The sequence below is a fragment of the Centruroides sculpturatus genome, unplaced genomic scaffold (assembly GCF_000671375.1).
Source record: "Centruroides sculpturatus isolate CEXI.00-Female unplaced genomic scaffold, Cexi_2.0 scaffold54, whole genome shotgun sequence".
NCBI lineage: Eukaryota > Metazoa > Arthropoda > Arachnida > Scorpiones > Buthidae > Centruroides > Centruroides sculpturatus.
In genome coordinates this window covers 453,145-472,247 of record NW_019384340.1, presented here as the reverse complement: position 1 = coordinate 472,247, position 19,103 = coordinate 453,145, and the positions used below count along the sequence as shown (strand labels likewise).

Genomic DNA, 19,103 nt, shown 5'->3' with positions numbered 1-19,103 from the left:
CTAGTTGAAACTAGTTTATACTGAATGTCTTTGTTAAAACCCGTTTTGTCTAGTTGAAACTAGTTTATACTGAATGTCTTTGTTAAAACCCGTTTTGTCTAGTTGAAACTAGTTTATACTGAATGTCTTTGTTAAAACCCGTTTTGTCTAGTTAAAACTAGTTTTAACTCAAATTAATTTTTGACTAGCAGTAAATTCTAGTTTTAACTAGACAAAACTGGTTTTAACAAAGACATTCAGTATAAACTAGTTTCAACTAGTTAAAACGCGTTCTAACTAAAAACGGGTTTTGACTGTAACATATATATATATAATATTTTTGTGTGTGTATAAACTAAGAACTTAATCTATTAACAGTAAATTGTTTCTTCAGTAATATTATCAAATATTAAAAAAAATTACATAATTGAGCAGATAAAAACTCTTATCTATAAGTATCATTGCATTTTTCCTTTTAAAATGCATGTTGGTTCTTTTTATCTTTTAATATATAAAAGATTAATTATAGGACTTTTCCTTATATTATCTTTTTTTTTTTTTTTTTTTTCTGAAATAGCTGAACTCTGGAATCAACAAGGTGTTGAAGAAGATTTGTGCCTTGCTACTTTAAAATCATATGCCGAAGAAAACTACCCATTTTTCCCGATGCATATAGGTATTAAAAAGAAAAAAAAATCAGTGTTTATTTAATCTTAATATAAAACTTATTTATGAACATTCTTTTCCTTGTAGGAGAAGGAATGCCTTTATCAACTAAAATACAATTAATTTTATTCTTGGTAAGTTAGTTTTTTGTCTCAATTTTATTTAAAATTTCTATTAATTTCTTTTCCTTAATTTAATTAAATATTACTTCTAGGCTCAGAAACATATGATAGACTTTGACTCTACTCATTGCCCTCCTCTACCTCCCGAATTATTTCAGTTACCTTGGAAATTGGATTACGACAAAAATAATCCCTCGCACGACAATATATACATAGTGAACAAGTTATAAAAATGAAAATTATGTAAAGAAAAAAGGATTGCTTCTAGTGTGAAAATGCATTGGGATCTCAATTATCATGAAATTTTGTGGACCAGCCATTACAATCATATTTATTTGTTTTTAAATATTAAAAAAAAAACTGCTTTAATACAGTTTTATGTACAGCAAAATGTTGTTTTCTTTCCTACGTAAACAAACATCTACAAAAAAAATTACATTGCTTGTCAGATTTAATTAGCAAAGCATCAATGTCATGGAAAAAAATTTGTCATAAATATCTAAACTTTCTCTGTATTTTATTTCCAAATTTAAACTAAAAGTGCCTTCTCCATTTCAAATTATGTAATTTATCTTGAAAAGACGACGTCTATAAATAAAAGAAGATATAACGACTTAGTTATTTAACCCCATATTGTATATACCGTCATTTTATTGATGTGCAACTTAAAATCCATTTTTAAATTATTTTTGTTAAATGTACAATTTTATTGTTTTTTTAATATAATTTTAACACAATTTGGGAACAAACTATAATGGACTTATGTTGAAAATGAGCTGTTATTTGCAAATTATAAGTAGAGTTGTGTGTTTATTTCTGCATGTCATAAAATTAAAATTACTGCCAAAAGAAACAAAAAAAAAAATGAAAGTAAATTGTAAATTTATTGTCATGTTGGATTTATTTTCAGAACAATTTCTGATAGTATAAATAAATTGTAATCTTTCACATTTTCGTCTGTCTTAGTTCAAACAGTATTTATTGAAGTATTTTATACTTACATTATTAGTAATCTCTTTAAAATTTTTTTTACAATGATAAAGCATTCAACATTGAATTACAAATAATTACAACTTAATTCAAATTACTGTAAATTATCTAAAATTATACTTTTCTTTACAAGAATAATGAACGATGACGCCGTTCGGGAAGCGTCCGAAAGCGCTCGTTCCTATTCGTTTCTTACACACCCTACACACGTCGAGTTCGGTGATCACTAATTTGTAAGACTGGCATCGGATCCTGAGAATGTTGACCTGCAAATTTTCCGCCGCTAACAAACTTTTCACCAGTTGCGTCGCGTGTCTTTCCGATTCGGTTTTCTTTAGCGTGTACGTCAGAAATTCTTTTATTTCGTTCAGAGAGACGGTAGAAGGAAGAATTGACAATGTCTCTAGCGGATCTATATTACTTGCATATTTTTTTAAGAGTTGTAAGCTTTTTTTGATATCTGTTCTTATAATTGGTATATTGATTCCTGCTGCTGATAAGAACTTCAAATTTAATTTATTATAATCGCACAAGTACATTTTAATAAGAAAGAAAAATATCTGTTCGTCTTCGTTTCTGGATTTATAATTTTTTATACAGTATCTCTCTGCTTTCTCCGGTGCTTGTAATATGTGTGTGTATATTATTAAAGCTTCCTCGTGTTTTCCTAGTTTACCTTTCACGATGGCAGCTTCCTCGTAAAGACGATCTTTTAAAAGAAATGCCGGAAATTTGTCCAAGGAATAATGCTCCGATTCCTCTAGAAAAGTAATCAGTCGGCTTCTAAGACTCCCTAATTCGCCCGGTTCCGTGCCGGCTTGAACGGGCAGCTGGCCTTCGGGCAAGCAGTCGAGATACTTTTTCATCATGCCACGAATGCTATTACAATATTCGCGAATTAGCTTATCGTGAAAATGCGAATTCATATCTTTCCACACGTGAATGATGTGTTCTAAATACGGTATAGTAAGCTTCGGATGTTTTTCGCTTAAGTAATTTAATACTTCTATCCTCGGTAAGCTTTCTACTTCAGGCAAGTCTTCGATAAATATTTTTAAACCATTATTAGGATGATTCTCTAATATCCATTCAGAAAACTCAAAAATTAGTTTTAAGTGTTCTTCACCTAAGTGCTGTAGATATCTCACTATTTCGTCACCCATACTGAAAGGAGAATCTATTCTTTTAGATTCCTCAACTAGAAATTCTAGCGCTTTCCTGTGTAATCCCTTCCGCTGATAAAGAATGATCAGTTCGCTATATTTATGAAACTTCTTTAGTGCTTCTTCGGATTCTTCTACATTGCAATGATTATCTTGAACTCTTAGTAAAGAAGAAACAAGAGCATCGTTTGTTTGCAGATAGCATTTCAGGAGAGAAGTGTCAATTATTTCTAAAAGCTGTTTCTTGGAGGAAATTGTTTTAATTCCTTCCTTAATGCTCGTCAGAGATGATAAATCCTCTCTTGAATTTCCCATAAGTTCGTGCCGAACTTGTATTAAATATTCTGTTAGAGAAAGAAGACCGTTTTCTAGATCGATACCATGAAATTCGGTTAATTTATCCGGATATTCTAGTTTGTTAACGTAATTTTTAGGTAACAGATCGGGAAATAATCCTATTATATGCGAAGGATCCGTTTCTAACTTTAGAAATATGCTCATGGCTTCTTTAAATTCCCCTTTGCAAAATAAATCGAACGCATATAGATTTTGAATATGTTGAATATAATGTTGCTTTAAATCGTAAGAATAATCTGTCATGTTTACAAGTCTCATGGCTAATTCAAACTCTTTTTCGTTTAATAACTGATGTATTTGATTTTGTAATTTAACTGCGCAAAGACACCAAACGGTATTTAAAGATGCAATAAATATAAAACCTTTCTTGCAAGGAACTATTATTCTCGGTCCTTTCATCTCAATATTCTGAATGAGCATCCGCCTCTCGCTAGTTCTCACCTCCACGGAATTGGGCAGAATGGCCAAAATGTAAGGAGGATCGCTGGCCAGAGCTATCGGTATCTCCGCCCAAGTGATCCCGAACTTCAGAGTCGGATTACCTCCCGAATCAACTATATACATGTGTTCGTCTCTACTCAGCGCAAACTGATCGTTTTCCAAGCGTAATATGAGCGGTTCCGGACTCTTACCCATCGGAAAGAGATCCTTGTGGTCCCCAGTCAACTTAATAAGACTGTATTCGGATTTGAAACCCACGAAAAGAGACTCTCCACACCAGGCGATCACTTTGGGAACGTCCGGCACGCCCAAATCATTCGTCAATTCTAAGAATTCTCTGTTCTTCAAATAATACAACTGAAGCTTTCGTCTGACAGCCGCGCACATTCGGACGGTGCACTGCATCTCTCCGGTGAGCGTCTTCTGCTTCTGTATGTCCAAGGCAAACAACGTGGCGCCCCTAGTTCTCGAAATGGTGGTCAGAATTTGAAAATTAGGATGAATTAAATCGTGAACACTTATTGTATTATCTGAAAGACTAATCAATATCTGAACATCTGGCACTACTTCTATTTGAGTAATGGGTTTCTTAGCAAAACCTTTGCTGGACCTCACCAACCTGGCATAGTTATCTTTGGACGGATTTACATTCATATCGACTTTATAAACAAGGAGGTGGCCTTGTTTAGTAGCAACCAACAGGTTATCTTCATAAGCTGCTAGCGATTCGATCTGGACGGGCAGATTTTTCAAAATTTTGATGGGCTGATATGCTTCATGCATCTTGCTTCTTCCTTCAATTACAAAGTTAATCACTAAATATCTTCTTAATACTCACTGATTATTTCTGAACATGACGAAACACCAATATCTCGAGGAATTACGTAATAACATAAGAAAAACAACACACCACTAATCATTACGTCCCATATTAGATACACCACTCTGCACATAGTGCCATCTGCCGTCAGATTTTTAACGGGAATTTTTTTTACAAATTATTTACACAGTTTATACTTCGTATAGCGTAAAATATCAAATCTATTCTAAACTATTTTGTCGCTCATTTCCGGATATATTTTTATTTTAAATATATTACTAATTATCAAATTTTTTAAAATATAAAATAGTTGCCGGCCGGATGACAGAGCAATTAACGTGTCGGCCTTCTGCTCTAGGGGATCCGGGAACGAATCTGGACGAATTGAAAATCCTTGAAAATTTTCAACCCATCCAAATTCAACATATTCAAGACAGACCAACTCCCGATCGCTCGGGGATTCCGGATATTTTGGACATCGTCCTTCAACTAGCCGCCCCATTATGGGCCGAACCCATAACGGGCCTGAAAAAAAAACATGTCAGAAAGAGCCAAATATATATATAAGCTGATGGTCTTAATTATAATTTATTTAGTACATAAATGCATTTATAGATAAATATGTTAAATATGTTCATTATTTAATAATAATAAAAATTATTAAACAAAAGATTGCGTAAATAAACAATAAACTGAATTTTTTATAATAGTTTATTAATTTATTATTGATTCGAAAATTTACAATGGCATCTGATGATCCTACTCTTCCATATCCGCATCCTCAGGTATCTCCGGAACCGCACTTTATTTCTGGGTGAGTATGATTTAACGATTAAATAGGATAATTGCACCAATTTTGACTTCTCAAATTCGTGAAGAATCCTTGTTCGAATCCGATCCTTGTTGCACTTCCTTCAGTAAAAAAATTCAAATTCATTCTTGAATGAAATTCAGCTTTCTATCTCTTGGACATTCCCTCTTAGTACATACAGGAGCGGCCGGATGGCCGAGCGGTCACGGTGGCAGCCTACCGCTCTGGGGGACCCGAATGGGTCGAAAAATCCCCAGGAATTTTTCGGGGGTTGGTCCGTTCGGATATGTCGGGCCCCGTCCCTCATCACCCGGCAGCCCCATTGTGGGCCTGGCCGAACTAATAATGGATATGAAGAAAAAGCTTTCTCAGTACCCACATGGCGGGAAAATATTTAAATTAATAAAAAATGTTAGCAACTATGATGATAATAAAATCAAAACAAAAAATATAATAAAATTATTTATGTGTATATGTCAGATATACGGGATTTTGTCCACAAAAGAAATATCAATTTGGAAAAACTTCTCATCAAGCTACAAATGAATTACTATCTACTTATTATAGTAAAGTAGCACCAAGGCTCGATGTTATTCATCCTTTTCCAGAATCAAAATTCTCATTGAATATTGTTCAAAATCGACACCCACCCATAGGAGATATTAAATTGAGAGATGATATAGTACCAGGTTATACAGGTGAGTTTACCATCAGAAAATAATAATAATAATGTTTTCGCTTATAAAATAATATATTTTAAGGTCACATTCCAACTAAATATGAACTTTACGGGAAACGATATCGTGCCCATTGTCTCGATGCCATTGCTAATTTTGAAATAAATCAGATGAAATCTCATCCACCCGACCCGAAACCCACTTGTGATGAATTTCTTGGTTCTCCATTTCCTTTAAAGTGTACATCACTCGATCCTCCATTATCGTATAGTGATCCATTATCATTACCTCCTGGATCGTATAATCGCGGGCAAAGAGTTCCAGGAATTGCAACTGGATGGACACCACACGATAAAGTAAGATAATTAATTACATTTATTAAACTTTTCGTATTGATCCATTTGTAATTAAGAATTTTATATATAGCCCGAAAGTTATCAACCTACAGGTATCTTATCGGAAGAAAGACTCGGCCCTATTTGGCCAGAATCCATTCCAAATATAGATTTTCTAGCAGAAAAACCATATTTTATGAGTAATGCCGATCCTAGAAAATTTTTTATTCCTGGTAAAAAATTTTCTTTCATTGTATTTAATATTCTTTATCGTTATTAAAGTTAATATCTTTTAGGATATACTGGATATGTCCCGGGATTGAGATACACTCGAGGTATGGCATATTCTACTGGTACGAATCGTTCCCTTTGCAAATTTACACACGAAAATGCCAAGTGTAGAACCATGTTAAAACGACCCGTTCGAGTGGATTGGATCGAACCAGTCGAACCACCATCCGGAAGGACACCAGTATTGAAGTATCTTCCAAATCACGGACTCCCATTCTTAGATACGGGTGTTATGCCAGATTATACGGGCCATATTCCTGGTATGAATACTTTTAATTATAAAAGATAATTTAATTTTTCAAAAATATTTACGTATATCGGTATCTTAAATTTAGGTTATAGATTCATCTGTGGAAATAATTATGGTTTGGCAAGTTTGAAGTTGGCCAGATTAAATCGTTGTGTTAACAATACAGCGCAATGATTGGTTGATTTTCAAAAGATATTTTTTAAAATTGCCTACGTATTGTCGGAACAGAAAAATGAAAATTGATTGAGAAATATTTGACTAAATTTAATCCTATATATTATTCTGAATATAAGTAAAATAAATTTATTTTTTTCCTGAAATCATGATGAAAATTATTGTGCAAGAAACAGACCAGGAAAAGGTTTTATTTTAAGTCTTTCCGCCCTGTAGGCACTAAGGGGACCTCTTTTAACAAGCCCATTATGGGTTTGGCCGAGCCCACAATGGGGCGACCGGGTGGTGAGGGACGGGGCCCGACATATCCGGACAGATCACCCGAAAAATTCCTGGGGATTTCTCGACCCGTCCGGATTCGAACCCGGGTCCAATTTTTGGAGGTCGTAAAGCCTCAACAATTATCGTTCTGCGTTACTGAATTCGGTCCTAATCTTGCCGCTGAAATTCCATTAACCAATAAAGACAGACCTTACATTTTTCATTAAACTATTTCTTCCCCCAAATATACTCCATCCTACTTATTTCCTCCTAAATTTAGAGGAAATTCCACTGATTATATCATATCATTATTTTTATTTGTTATTAAAAATGTCAATGTATTAATCATGTTAGGTTAACTTTTTTAAATAAATAAAAATAATTTAGTAAAATTATTTTGAGATCTAATTTTACGTGTGTTTACAATAAAATTTTTTTATTGTCATAAAAATGTTAAGATAGAGTTGGCAACACTTGACAAGTTCTCAGCAGTATCGCTTGTAAGAAGCACGTGTTAATTCGCATGTAATAAATCGTGTCTAGTGATCTTGATATTGAATAGATTATAGAAGAGATTAAAGCAAGATGGAAGTAGCGGGCATATTTATAAATACACCAGTTGTAAATTTTAAAGTTGAAACGCGATCTAAATATGCATCGGGTGTAAAAATTGACCTTTCCAATTATAAAAAAGGTAATAGCATAAGATAAAATATAAAGAAAACGGGTAATGTAGTTTACGAGCCGACTGGAAAGTAATTACGTGATGTTAAACTCGCTATTAGGGGCTGTTCATAAATTAATCTTGAAACCTTTACTCCCCCTCCCCTGCCCCTATAAAGATTGAGACAATATGACCCATATGATGTACAGTAATACCCCGAACTTACGCGATAGGTGGGACCGAGCGATAACCGCGTAAGTCGAATTCGCGTAAGTCGGGGTATAATTTCGCAATTTGTGTAAAATCAAAGTCGGATTATATGTAAGCTAATAAATGTTCTCATTAATCTTATTTCATCTATTGATTCGTTCACGGTTACAAGAAATCACCACATAGTCTTTCAAGTCTTTGTAGATATAACAAACACAGAAATAAATAACACAAAATAAATTATACATGTAGCTATGTGTCAATTCCGCCCGACACATCCGAACATATAAGCTGAACAATAGTGTGGGGGAGTAAGTAATCAAGGGTTGCATAGCGCTCAAACAAAAGACGAATTGACAAGATTTGAAAATCACATAACTCCGAGTTCACGTAAGTCGGGGTAGCGTAAGTCAAGAATGAACATTAATTCATTAAGTAAAGCTTTCAGATAAGGTAGAAAATAAAAAATATATCTTATCTTTTTGATCTGTTTAATTTGTTTCAACTTTAGATCAGAATTATCAATAAAATATATGTTTAAAAAAATAAATTTTAAAGAAATGTTTGTTATTTGCATAAATGCACTAAAAGGTACAAAAATAAAAACATGGGATGCTCATGGGCAACCCATAAAAATTTATAGAAAGTGTAACAAAATATTTATAAACATGAGTGCCGACACTTTTATTTTTGGTCACATAATACCAAGAATGTTGTAAAGCTGAAAAAAAATTATACTTTATCTTTTAGTGCATTTGTATGAATAAAAAATGTTTCTTTACATATTTGTTTTTATTTTATACTTTTTAGTTTAATGTATGGAACAGTGAATTATCAAATTTCTTGTTTAGCACTTAATTGGGAAGTGAGTGAAAAAATGAGTTAAAAGATTTTATGTAGACAGTAAGGCTAAAATGGGGCTAAAGTTTAAAATTAAAATTGGAAGAGATAACTTTTGATAAAATGGGACAAGGGCTTTTGCCACTTTTTAATGAGCACATAGGATTTATTAAGCTATGTATAGTACCTATCTGTTATCAGACTTATTTATAAAGTGTAATTTTTTGCTAATTGCTGAAGTTGTATGCAAATTCTAAATAAAATATGTTGTCATCAGGAATATATATATGCAAAGTTTTGATTACAAGTACATCAGAAATTGGGAAATGGATGAAAATTGAATTACAAGATGTTATTGATCGGACAGACAAGCTAAGTTAATGAAAAGCATATAAGAAAAAAGTAATGGTCAATGAAAGAATTTGCATATGCTCACTGTGTGTGTGTTTATGGTTTGAGAAGTATTAAAAATCCTCAACAATGCTTGTATTCAGTTGTCATATTAATTAAATACACTTCTAACAAATTTTGTTTTCGGTTAATCTATGATTATCCTTAAATTGTTCTTGTTGTTTATAGATATTGAAATATACAGTCAAACTAGTTACGTCACTACTCTTCATGGATATAATGAGTAACGGTTATGACATGGAAATTTTGCCGGTCTCCTAGTGCTCGTTATAATCAAGTTTGCTGTTCATTTCAATATCTATAAACAACAACAAACTAAGTAACCCTTTAAGTTTTATTTCTTCCAAGAATTCACTACTGTATTTCTTATTACTTGAACAATTAAGAATGTATGTTTGCATAGTTACTAAAAATTTGCTTGGTATATCCGTGAAGTAAACTCATTATAATCATGAGAAAATGTATGGAAGTACACATAAATTAAAATTGTTATGGCATTTTGTTCATTATAACCAAGTTTGGCTGTATTTTCTTAATCATTTATATTTAAAGCCAAATGTCTTCTATCTCTTACATTTTGATATTTTGATTTCTGAAATATGTAATTGTTTTTTCTGATAACATCTGTTAATCACTGTAGCTGGGGGTTTCCAACTTATTATATGGCAATTTCATATGAATATATATTAATAATTAATAAAGAATCGTCACACACTGGAGTAAGATGCAATTAACCTCTCATAAATCTTAAACACAAACCTTTTCTATTTTCGAATTTTGCAATTTGAAATATCGTTCCAAACGGCTGGTCTTTGTTCTAATTAATCATTATAAACAATTCGTAGCTTGAAGAAGGACCCAGGGGGATCCGAAAATGTTTGCTTGAACAATTATTTTTACTTCATGTCGGTTAAAGGTTTATGAGAAGTTAATTGTATTGATAATTAAATCTTGAAAATGGATGTTTTAATTAAGCTCTGAAATGAAGATTTGTTAAAACAATATTTTATTAAAAATTATTTATAAAATAATAATGTTTTGATTTTTTATAACAACTTCTTTTCAATGTCTAACTTTGATTTAATTGATTCTTTTTTAATTAGATGCTGATAACATGAATTCCTCTTTCTTTGTAATTGATAATAAACCATCAAATATTTCAACATCTGTAAAAAAAGAAATTTCATCTGTATCTATTCAGAATGAAACAGAAAATGGTGTTGAAAAAAATGACATAAATTCAGATGAGTCCAGGTTAGTAGTTAACATTTTGTTCAAATAGTTATTTATTAAATTGTTATAATGCAGATGTTAAATATAAATTTAATACTTATTCAATTAGCTCTTTTTCTTTGTGAAGAATCAGTTCAGAACAATTTATTAATAAATTGATTTTAATAGTTTACAATACAGTACTAGACAACTTTTATTTAAATAAACAAAATTTCAAAACAAACTGCTGGATTACATGGCTACTCTTAATAATCGAATACTAAGTAATTTTGCCTAGCCTGATATCCCAGCAGTTTATTTGGCATCAATCAAATATATTTACTACTTATTCAATTAGCTCTTTTTCTTTGTGAAGAATCAGTTCAGAACAATTTATTAATAAATTGATTTTAATAGTTTACAATACAGTACTAGACAACTTTTATTTAAATAAACTAAATTTCAAAACTTATATGCCAAGTGTATATGCCAAACAAACTGCTGGATTTCATGGCTACTCTTAATAATCGAATACTAAGTAATTTTGCCTAGCCTGATATTTCAGCAGTTTATTTGGCATTTATCAAATAATCAGGTTATTTATGTCTATATGTCTTGCTGTAGCTCATGAATTGAATAAAGTGAAAATTAATCATTTATTGTTAATTTTATTTGTTTTTTAGTTAAAACAAATAACAATTTATTAATTTTGAATTTTACCTCTGTAAAGTGTTTATCCAAGTCAAAATGGGTAAAGCTGATGTTATCCAAAAATGGATGGATAAAGCAAGGGCAAAACTTAAAATCTGGGCTTTATTCATTCCATTTTAGATAAAGCAAGAGGAAAATTTAGGTTTTACTTTAGGTAATCTGCAATCTTTCCAATGAAGGTTAGATGGATAAAGAAGAAACTTTGTTTTTTTGAAATCAACTAAAATTTATTTCTCCATTGTTTAAATATCCTCTCATATTCTAAAACTGGACATTGGCATTATCAGTAAGGCATGAACTACATCATTTCATGTGATCAGTGCTTTGTTAATAAACACTACAGATATAGATAATAATTATCTATAGTTATCTTAGGTTACAGACCTGTAAACTAATGTCCAAAAGCAGTTCAAGTTGGTAACCAATTTATGAAAAAAAGTGTAGCACTTATTGTGTCTACTAGTATAAATCAAAAGAAAGTAACAATTAAAATTAATATTGCAAAGGCTAATATATTTAGTAGCTTCTCTTCGTAAGACTAACATATGAGGATGCAGTAAAATGATTTTATTTTGATGCATGACACATAATGGTAAATTTATCATTAGTTGGTAGTCTACCACTACCTATAGCCAAAATGTTTTATATTAAATCATTAAATTAGCCTTGTTATATAGTCTTAATAATTGAATGTATTTAATAGTACATAATAATTGAATGAAATTGTTGTAAAGGTTTTATTATATAATTTTACTACTTTTTTAGTATTATTATAATAACTAGTAGATTCTTCCATATGAACTAAACAAGGCACAAACACTTTTCTGATACAGTAGTAAATCTACAATAAATAATTGATAATTGATTGTATATTGTAAATTTTTTGTAGTTTTTGTAGATTTACTAGTATATCAGAAAAGTGTATGTGCCATGTTTAGCTTTTATGGAAGAAAACTCACTGAGGAGGGAAATATTTGAAATACTGTACTTCTGGGTAAAATGAAGTTGCTGATTGGCTAGTGATTATAGCATCTTTGGATATGATAATTCCTAGAAAATTAAGATATTTTGACCGGTTATATACCGAGATTAAAGAAACAGAATATAATCAAAGTGTAGATTACAGATCATTGAGTGGAGTTTATTTTTTCTATCTACGAATAATACTAAGTTAGAGTTGTCACAAGAAATATACATGAAAATCACATTCAAGTTATGTAATCAAAACTCTTTATTTCCCTATTTACAATCAATAATCAGAATCTGAAGTTAACATTAATTTAATTTTAAATGTGAAAGTTTATCAATTAACTTTTGTATCTGATTCTGAAACATAGATTGTAAATATGAACATTAGAGTAGAAAAATTCAAGAGATAGAAATTTATGTATTGATTTTATCTTTCTATATATATAAGTGATTGTCACATCTGTAACGGTATCCATTACCTAAAATGCCCACTAGGGGCACCCCAGCAATAATTTTAAATTAACATCATTATTTTTATTTGTAATAGGAATTTATTATTTATACCATGGAATGATATAAATAATTATTATATGCCTTGATTAACCTTGTGCCACATGTTTACAACATCCCGTGTCTCAGTGAACATCGCGCATTGACTCACGGGAAATTTGTTGAAAAAATGGCGGATACATTTAAAATTGAGGTTTACAAGCGAAAGTAAATAAACAAATTAAACTATTTTAAAGTATTTATAGAATGTTTAATAGGTAGAAATCTAGATCTGTATGATGCGATTGGGACTTTAACAGAGCTGTAGAGCATATTGATAGGAACAAAAAAGTCAAAGGAACCATGCCTCGTGGGAATTTGTAAAGAACACCTACTAGGGGCTGTCTTGGGCTACTAGTATGAAATATAATAGATGAATAAAATATTCCAATATGCATAAACTTCTGAATAATAATTAATTGATTATCATCAACCAGTATTCTTTAGTTGATTTCATTTTTTAATGATAGATAGATAAATAGTAATACTGATTTATTTGGATAATTTATAACAAATTTTATTTAGCATTTAATATTATTTTATTTTTTGGTTATTGAAAAATTATGCACTTTACTTTTAATTTTAAGTATTAATTATTACTATAAGTTAGTTAAATAAACTAAATTTCAAAACTTATATGCCAAGTGTATATGCCAAACAAACTGCTGGATTACATGGCTACTCTTAATAATCGAATACTAAGTAATTTTGCCTAGCCTGATATTTCAGCAGTTTATTTGGCATTTATCAAATAATCAGGTTATTTATGTCTATATGTCTTGCTGTAGCTCATGAATTGAATAAAGTGAAAATTAATCATTTATTGTTAATTTTATTTGTTTTTTAGTTAAAACAAATAACAATTTATTAATTTTGAATTTTACCTCTGTAAAGTGTGTTTATCCAAGTCAAAATGGGTAAAGCTGATGTTATCCAAAAATGGATGGATAAAGCAAGGGCAAAACTTAAAATCTGGGCTTTATTCATTCCATTTTAGATAAAGCAAGAGGAAAATTTAGGTTTTACTTTAGGTAATCTGCAATCTTTCCAATGAAGGTTAGATGGATAAAGAAGAAACTTTGTTTTTTTGAAACCAACTAAAATTTATTTCTCCATTGTTTAAATATCCTCTCATATTCTAAAACTGGACATTGGCATTATCAGTAAGGCATGAACTACATCATTTCATGTGATCAGTGCTTTGTTAATAAACACTACAGATATAGNACAAACAACCACTCATAATTAGAAAATTAAGTCTCGTTTAAATACTGGCCTCCCTTCAATGGTCGCGCCGTGTTGCCAGCTAAAACATGCAAAAATTTAACAAAAATAATATTAAAGTAGCCAAGACATAGCCAAATATTGTAGTGCCACATCACTAGTGGACATTTGAAATTTGCCGAATAGAATGGTCGGTTAATCGATGTGATGGTTAATTGGGGGTCAGATAATCGATGCTCTACTGTAAATATTTTTCATAAAAGACAAATACATATTGAATTATTTTAATTTGATTGATACTGTTTAAAATTAATTATTAAATCTATAAAAAGTTTCACAAATTAATAGGCCTATTAAAAATATGACCTGAATATCAGTTATTTTTAAATAATAAAAAAATATTGTTTCACATAGTGTTCAATGCTAAAGTAGTACCAATATTCATATGATTTTTTATACAGACAATTTAATTTAATGTCTCATCAATTCCCTTTTTTTTTTCCTAAAAAAAATTACTTTGAATTTGTTTTGTAGTGTTTTAAGTTTGATAATTGTTTAAAATTGTAATTTGATGGCTATAATAATAATAAAAAAATATGCATCTGTAGTAGCTTGTATCGTGTAAATTTATGAACTGAGAATTGCATAGTTATTTTATATATGCATCTTAATTGTACAGTAAAATTTGTGAAAGTTGGAATTTCATGGGTAACTGTAAACTTTGAATTTAGTTGAGCTAGAATAAGAAATTGGTCACTACTTGAGTAAAGTGTGAACACAGAGTACTTTTCTTTTTAACAAGTTTCAATCTAAACATGATATCAATGTTATATTTATTGTAATGAACTCAAAATAAAGGAAAGGGGAACAGAAAATAAACTATACGTTTATGTATATATTCTCAATCAAAAATGAGAGAGTGCAATCCAATTGTTTGTTATAAATGAAACTTCTTTGTTTTCTCACAAGAAATGCATACCTTATTACTTGTTTCAATTTGAGTTCAATATTTCCAGTTCTCTCTGTGTTTGTCTTAGTTGTAGTTAATGAAAATAGTCAATGTTTATTCAGTATTTTTCGTAATTTGTTCTTGGTAAAATATGTCAATGTATTGGGAAAAGGAAAGCTTCTCACTTTTAAAAACAATGAATATAGACTGAGGTTAGGAACACACACACATAAAATAGAGCAAAACATAGGCGGAAACAAAAAATATAAAAATATTTTCTGAAGTTTCTGTTGAAATAAACACAAAATTCAGTAGAGCAGACCTCACTGTTATGGATTGGGTTATAACATTAATTAATCTAGAAGTACATTATACAGTGGGTGATCGGTTAACGAACATAATCCGTTCCAAGACTTTGTTCGCTATCCGAATTGTTCGTTAACCGATTATTGATTTACCATAGGTTTTAATGGGAATTTAATTAATTCGTTCTGGAGACTGCCAAAAATAAAAAAAATATATACTTTCTTACTATGTTTATTTATACATAATAATAAAAATACATACATGCACAGTCTTGCGTTTTTATTAGTCATGTTTTTTCCGTTTGAAAGGGTTAAAGAATCTGTCTAATGTCGATTGCTTTTCTCTGTTCTTTAGGATTTTTCGTAAGTAATTAATAGGATTACAATTGTAGAAATCCCCAAGCCTCAACCTGGTTTGGATGCCATTCTAAGACCGTTGTTCTGACATCTTCCCACTTCTTCAAAAGATCTTTAATAGCAAATATCGGCATTAATCCTCTTTTTCAGAAGAAAACATATCTCGCCGAGTTTTTTGGTGTTCTTCATTCAAGAGTTTTTGACGTTCTTTTGTCGTCAGATCTGTTTCAGGTTCCATTATGAACTCTTCGATGTTCTTTAATTCTCAGATGTGACTTTTGTTACTCCTTTAGCTGCTTGAGTCTTCTTGATTATACTTGATTATACTTATATATTCTTGAGTATTTTTCTTAAATAAGATTGAACTACGGCCTACTGTAGACCTATTCACGCCATACTGCCCAGCAACATTAGGCATCTTCTGCCCACTTTCTACCTTTGTTATTATACTCTCACCTTTTGAAAAGAAAAAAAACAGACGCAAAACTTAATTTGTGCCTACCCGACAGTCTCGCGAATACATAAAAGAATTGTTTTGTCAGAAAAATAAAAGGCTGGAATTACAAGGGAGAGTTTCAAAGTTCGGAGGAATACTATCCGATCGGTATATACCGGCTTGAGCGTCGATATCGACGTCTCCCGCACTCCGAAAAGTTTCGAATTGTTTCCCGAAGACAAGAGAAGACCAATCGGTATTCATTATTTTACGTCGCTTCTTCTTGTGTTCGTTTTGTGCGGTGTTTGTTATCCGATCATGTGTTCGTTGTCCGAACACAAAAATCTTTCACGAAAGTGTTCGTTATCCGATTTGTTCGTTAACCGATCATCCACTGTAAATTTAGAAAACTAAAAAATGTATTTTTTGAATCCCGATGTGAACAGCCACGTGTCTTCTGACTAATAAGAACTAAGCAGATGAGAATATCATGCAATATATTTTAATACTGGGAGTTGCATCTGTTGTCAGTTTAGAGTAAAGTATGAACTGGCATACCTTAAGTTAAATATATGTGGAGATTTCTCAAAGATTTATCTCTTCTAAGGCTAATAACCTAAGTTTCGTCTTATGTAGTCTGTTTTAATCAGGAGACAAAGAACAATTTGTTCAAAACACTTCAATCACACTTGTTATAACTGCAGTGCCTTTCAGGATTGAAAAATCATTCCGTCTTCAGGCTACAAACAATGTATACAGTCAACATTGATAATTAAAAACAAAAAATTTAAGATATAAAACACTGAACTGAAACAATTTAAAATCCATTCTTTTCAAAACATGGTTAACATTTCACCACAATCCAATAAATGCTTCTCATACATTCCTTTCCAAATTTTTCCATATAAAAACATAAAAGCCAATAATTCTGTTTCATAATCCTTCTGTAACCAAATTTTTTTACATGTACCATTTTTTTCTGCAATATCCTCAACCTCCACACATTCACTTCCTCTTTTATTTTAGCAGCGGTAATTCTTTGAAAAATCTCCACCTACATTTAATGAACAAGTCTGCCATCACAATTTAGTTGTCTAAATTGCTGTATATAAACAACCTTAAGTTGTTTATATAATTTTAAAAAAATGAGATTAGTGGTTATCTGTTGCAATGTTCTTGTTGGTTACAAAAACATGTTATTTGTGAAAATTTTACTATTTTTATTATATAAAGTATGTACTGAAGAGATGTAAAGCCCAATATGCATTTACATTAAGAATGGTATTAAAATCGTTTGGATGATACTCCCCTTTGCTAGTCCTTGTCAGTTAGAAGAAATGTAGCTGTTCACATTGGGTTTCAAAAAATACGTTTTTTAGTTTTCCAAATTTACAATGTATTTTGGGATTGAGTAGAGCAAGTTTCTTCTTATTATTTACTGAAAAATATTTCATTAAAGTGTAGATAATAGGAGAAGTCTGTCATAATGATGATCGATCTAGTCCAGTGGTCACCAAAATTATCTCATGGACTATCCCGATAGTCTGTGAGAAAATTTTGGTGGTCCATGGAGAAATTTGGACATTGATTAATTTGAGGTTATGCAGAGTATTACAAAAGAAATGCAAAATGCTTGGTTTAAAAACCCTAGTAATAACTTGAGAATATTTTTTGTATGCATAACCTGTTATAAGTGATAACTTTCATTTTTTTAAATTCAAATATTGTTCATTGTATACAGGTTTACTGGAGCCAAAAAAATAATATTGCTTTTATGGGTGTTTTATTCATAGTTTTAAAATTGGTTTGTAGTAGCCGAGAATTTGATATATGCAGATTAGTTAAAAGTGAACACTACTGTATTTTTGACTATTACTTTTTATCTGCATGTCATAAATATATAAAATTATTATACAGTACACATAGTATGGAAAGATCTTTTTATTTAAACTACAATCATAAACAGTTCAGATATTACATTATAGTTTTTATTGATATTTATATTGTCATTTTGATTTTCAGTTTACTTACTTGTTTTTGAAAATTTAATTACTTGTAAATAATAATAAAAATAGAAAATTATTAAAATCATTACAGTTGAAATAAAAATATAGTCAAACCTCAGTTTTTGAATATAATTCACTCCTAAAAGTTGTTCCAAAAGTGAAACAAATTTTACCATAAAGAACAATATAAAATGGATTAATCTGTTCCTGACCACCAAAATAAAGTTTTTTTTTTTTAGCTGTATTTCATGCAATTAGTAGGGGACTGACACACTGTGGATTAGAAATTTCTATGGCAAAATATAATGTACGATACAAGATAAATTACACTTAAAATGTGTTTGATTAGAAATTTCTACAGTGATGTATGATAGAATTATTTTTTTTTTTGTATTCTATAGCAATACTTAAAATTATTACTAGATTGGGTTTTAATATATTTTTGATTTACAATCAAGAGTTATTTTTTCGTCTGCAAGAACATGGAGTAACAGGGTATTGGTGTTGTTATTTACATAGAAATCTTTAAGTTGCTGATATTTTAAAACATAACAACAAGAAAGACAATTTTGGAATTTTTCTATGAAATATTTGGAAAATAATTGATACCAAGAAACTAAATCCCAATCCAATATATCTTGTAAATCAGTTAAAGTATCAGTAATTAAATGTTGATAGTGTAGAAGTATTTTAATATCTAATTTTTGTATGTTATTTTTAAAGAATGTACTTGATAGATTTTGGTATCGCAATATTATTTCCCAATCAATAGAATGACTATATTTATTAATAAATTTATGTTTGATACTGAGAAATTAAATTCCATTTTGCATATTTAATATTTCTTTCAATAAATGATGTGGAAATTTATAATTTTTCCATATATAATTTCAATTTAATTTATCAGCAAAGTCATAAATAAA

General features: G+C 30.4%; 3 protein-coding genes across 3 annotated transcripts in view; 2 read left to right on the top strand and 1 right to left on the bottom strand.

The window, feature by feature from the left end:
* The window catches only part of LOC111633696 (protein ABHD16A-like), a 36,175-nt gene extending 34,553 nt beyond the window's left edge, over window positions 1–1,622 (top strand). The window contains exons 11-13 of the mRNA XM_023378313.1: window positions 557–655; window positions 733–779; window positions 860–1,622. Of these exons, the coding sequence (XP_023234081.1) occupies window positions 557–655; window positions 733–779; window positions 860–997 (284 nt within the window). The 3' untranslated portion in view covers window positions 998–1,622. The remainder of the gene's footprint in view (window positions 1–556; window positions 656–732; window positions 780–859) is intronic.
* Window positions 1,623–1,727: 105 nt separating this feature from the next.
* Window positions 1,728–5,139, bottom strand: LOC111633689 (vam6/Vps39-like protein). The gene has a single exon (XM_023378303.1). The coding sequence runs from the start codon at window positions 4,499–4,501 to the stop codon at window positions 1,862–1,864; it is 2,640 nt and encodes an 879-aa protein (XP_023234071.1). The 5' UTR covers window positions 4,502–5,139; the 3' UTR covers window positions 1,728–1,861.
* A 58-nt stretch (window positions 5,140–5,197) lies between these two features.
* On the top strand, window positions 5,198–10,820 carry LOC111634101 (protein FAM166B-like). The gene is made up of 7 exons (XM_023378782.1): window positions 5,198–5,352; window positions 5,830–6,047; window positions 6,111–6,382; window positions 6,453–6,594; window positions 6,658–6,912; window positions 10,566–10,716; window positions 10,805–10,820. Exons 1-7 carry the CDS (start codon window positions 5,282–5,284, stop codon window positions 10,818–10,820), a joined length of 1,125 nt encoding a protein of 374 aa, XP_023234550.1. The 5' UTR covers window positions 5,198–5,281.
* The last annotated feature ends 8,283 nt before the right edge of the window (window positions 10,821–19,103 follow it).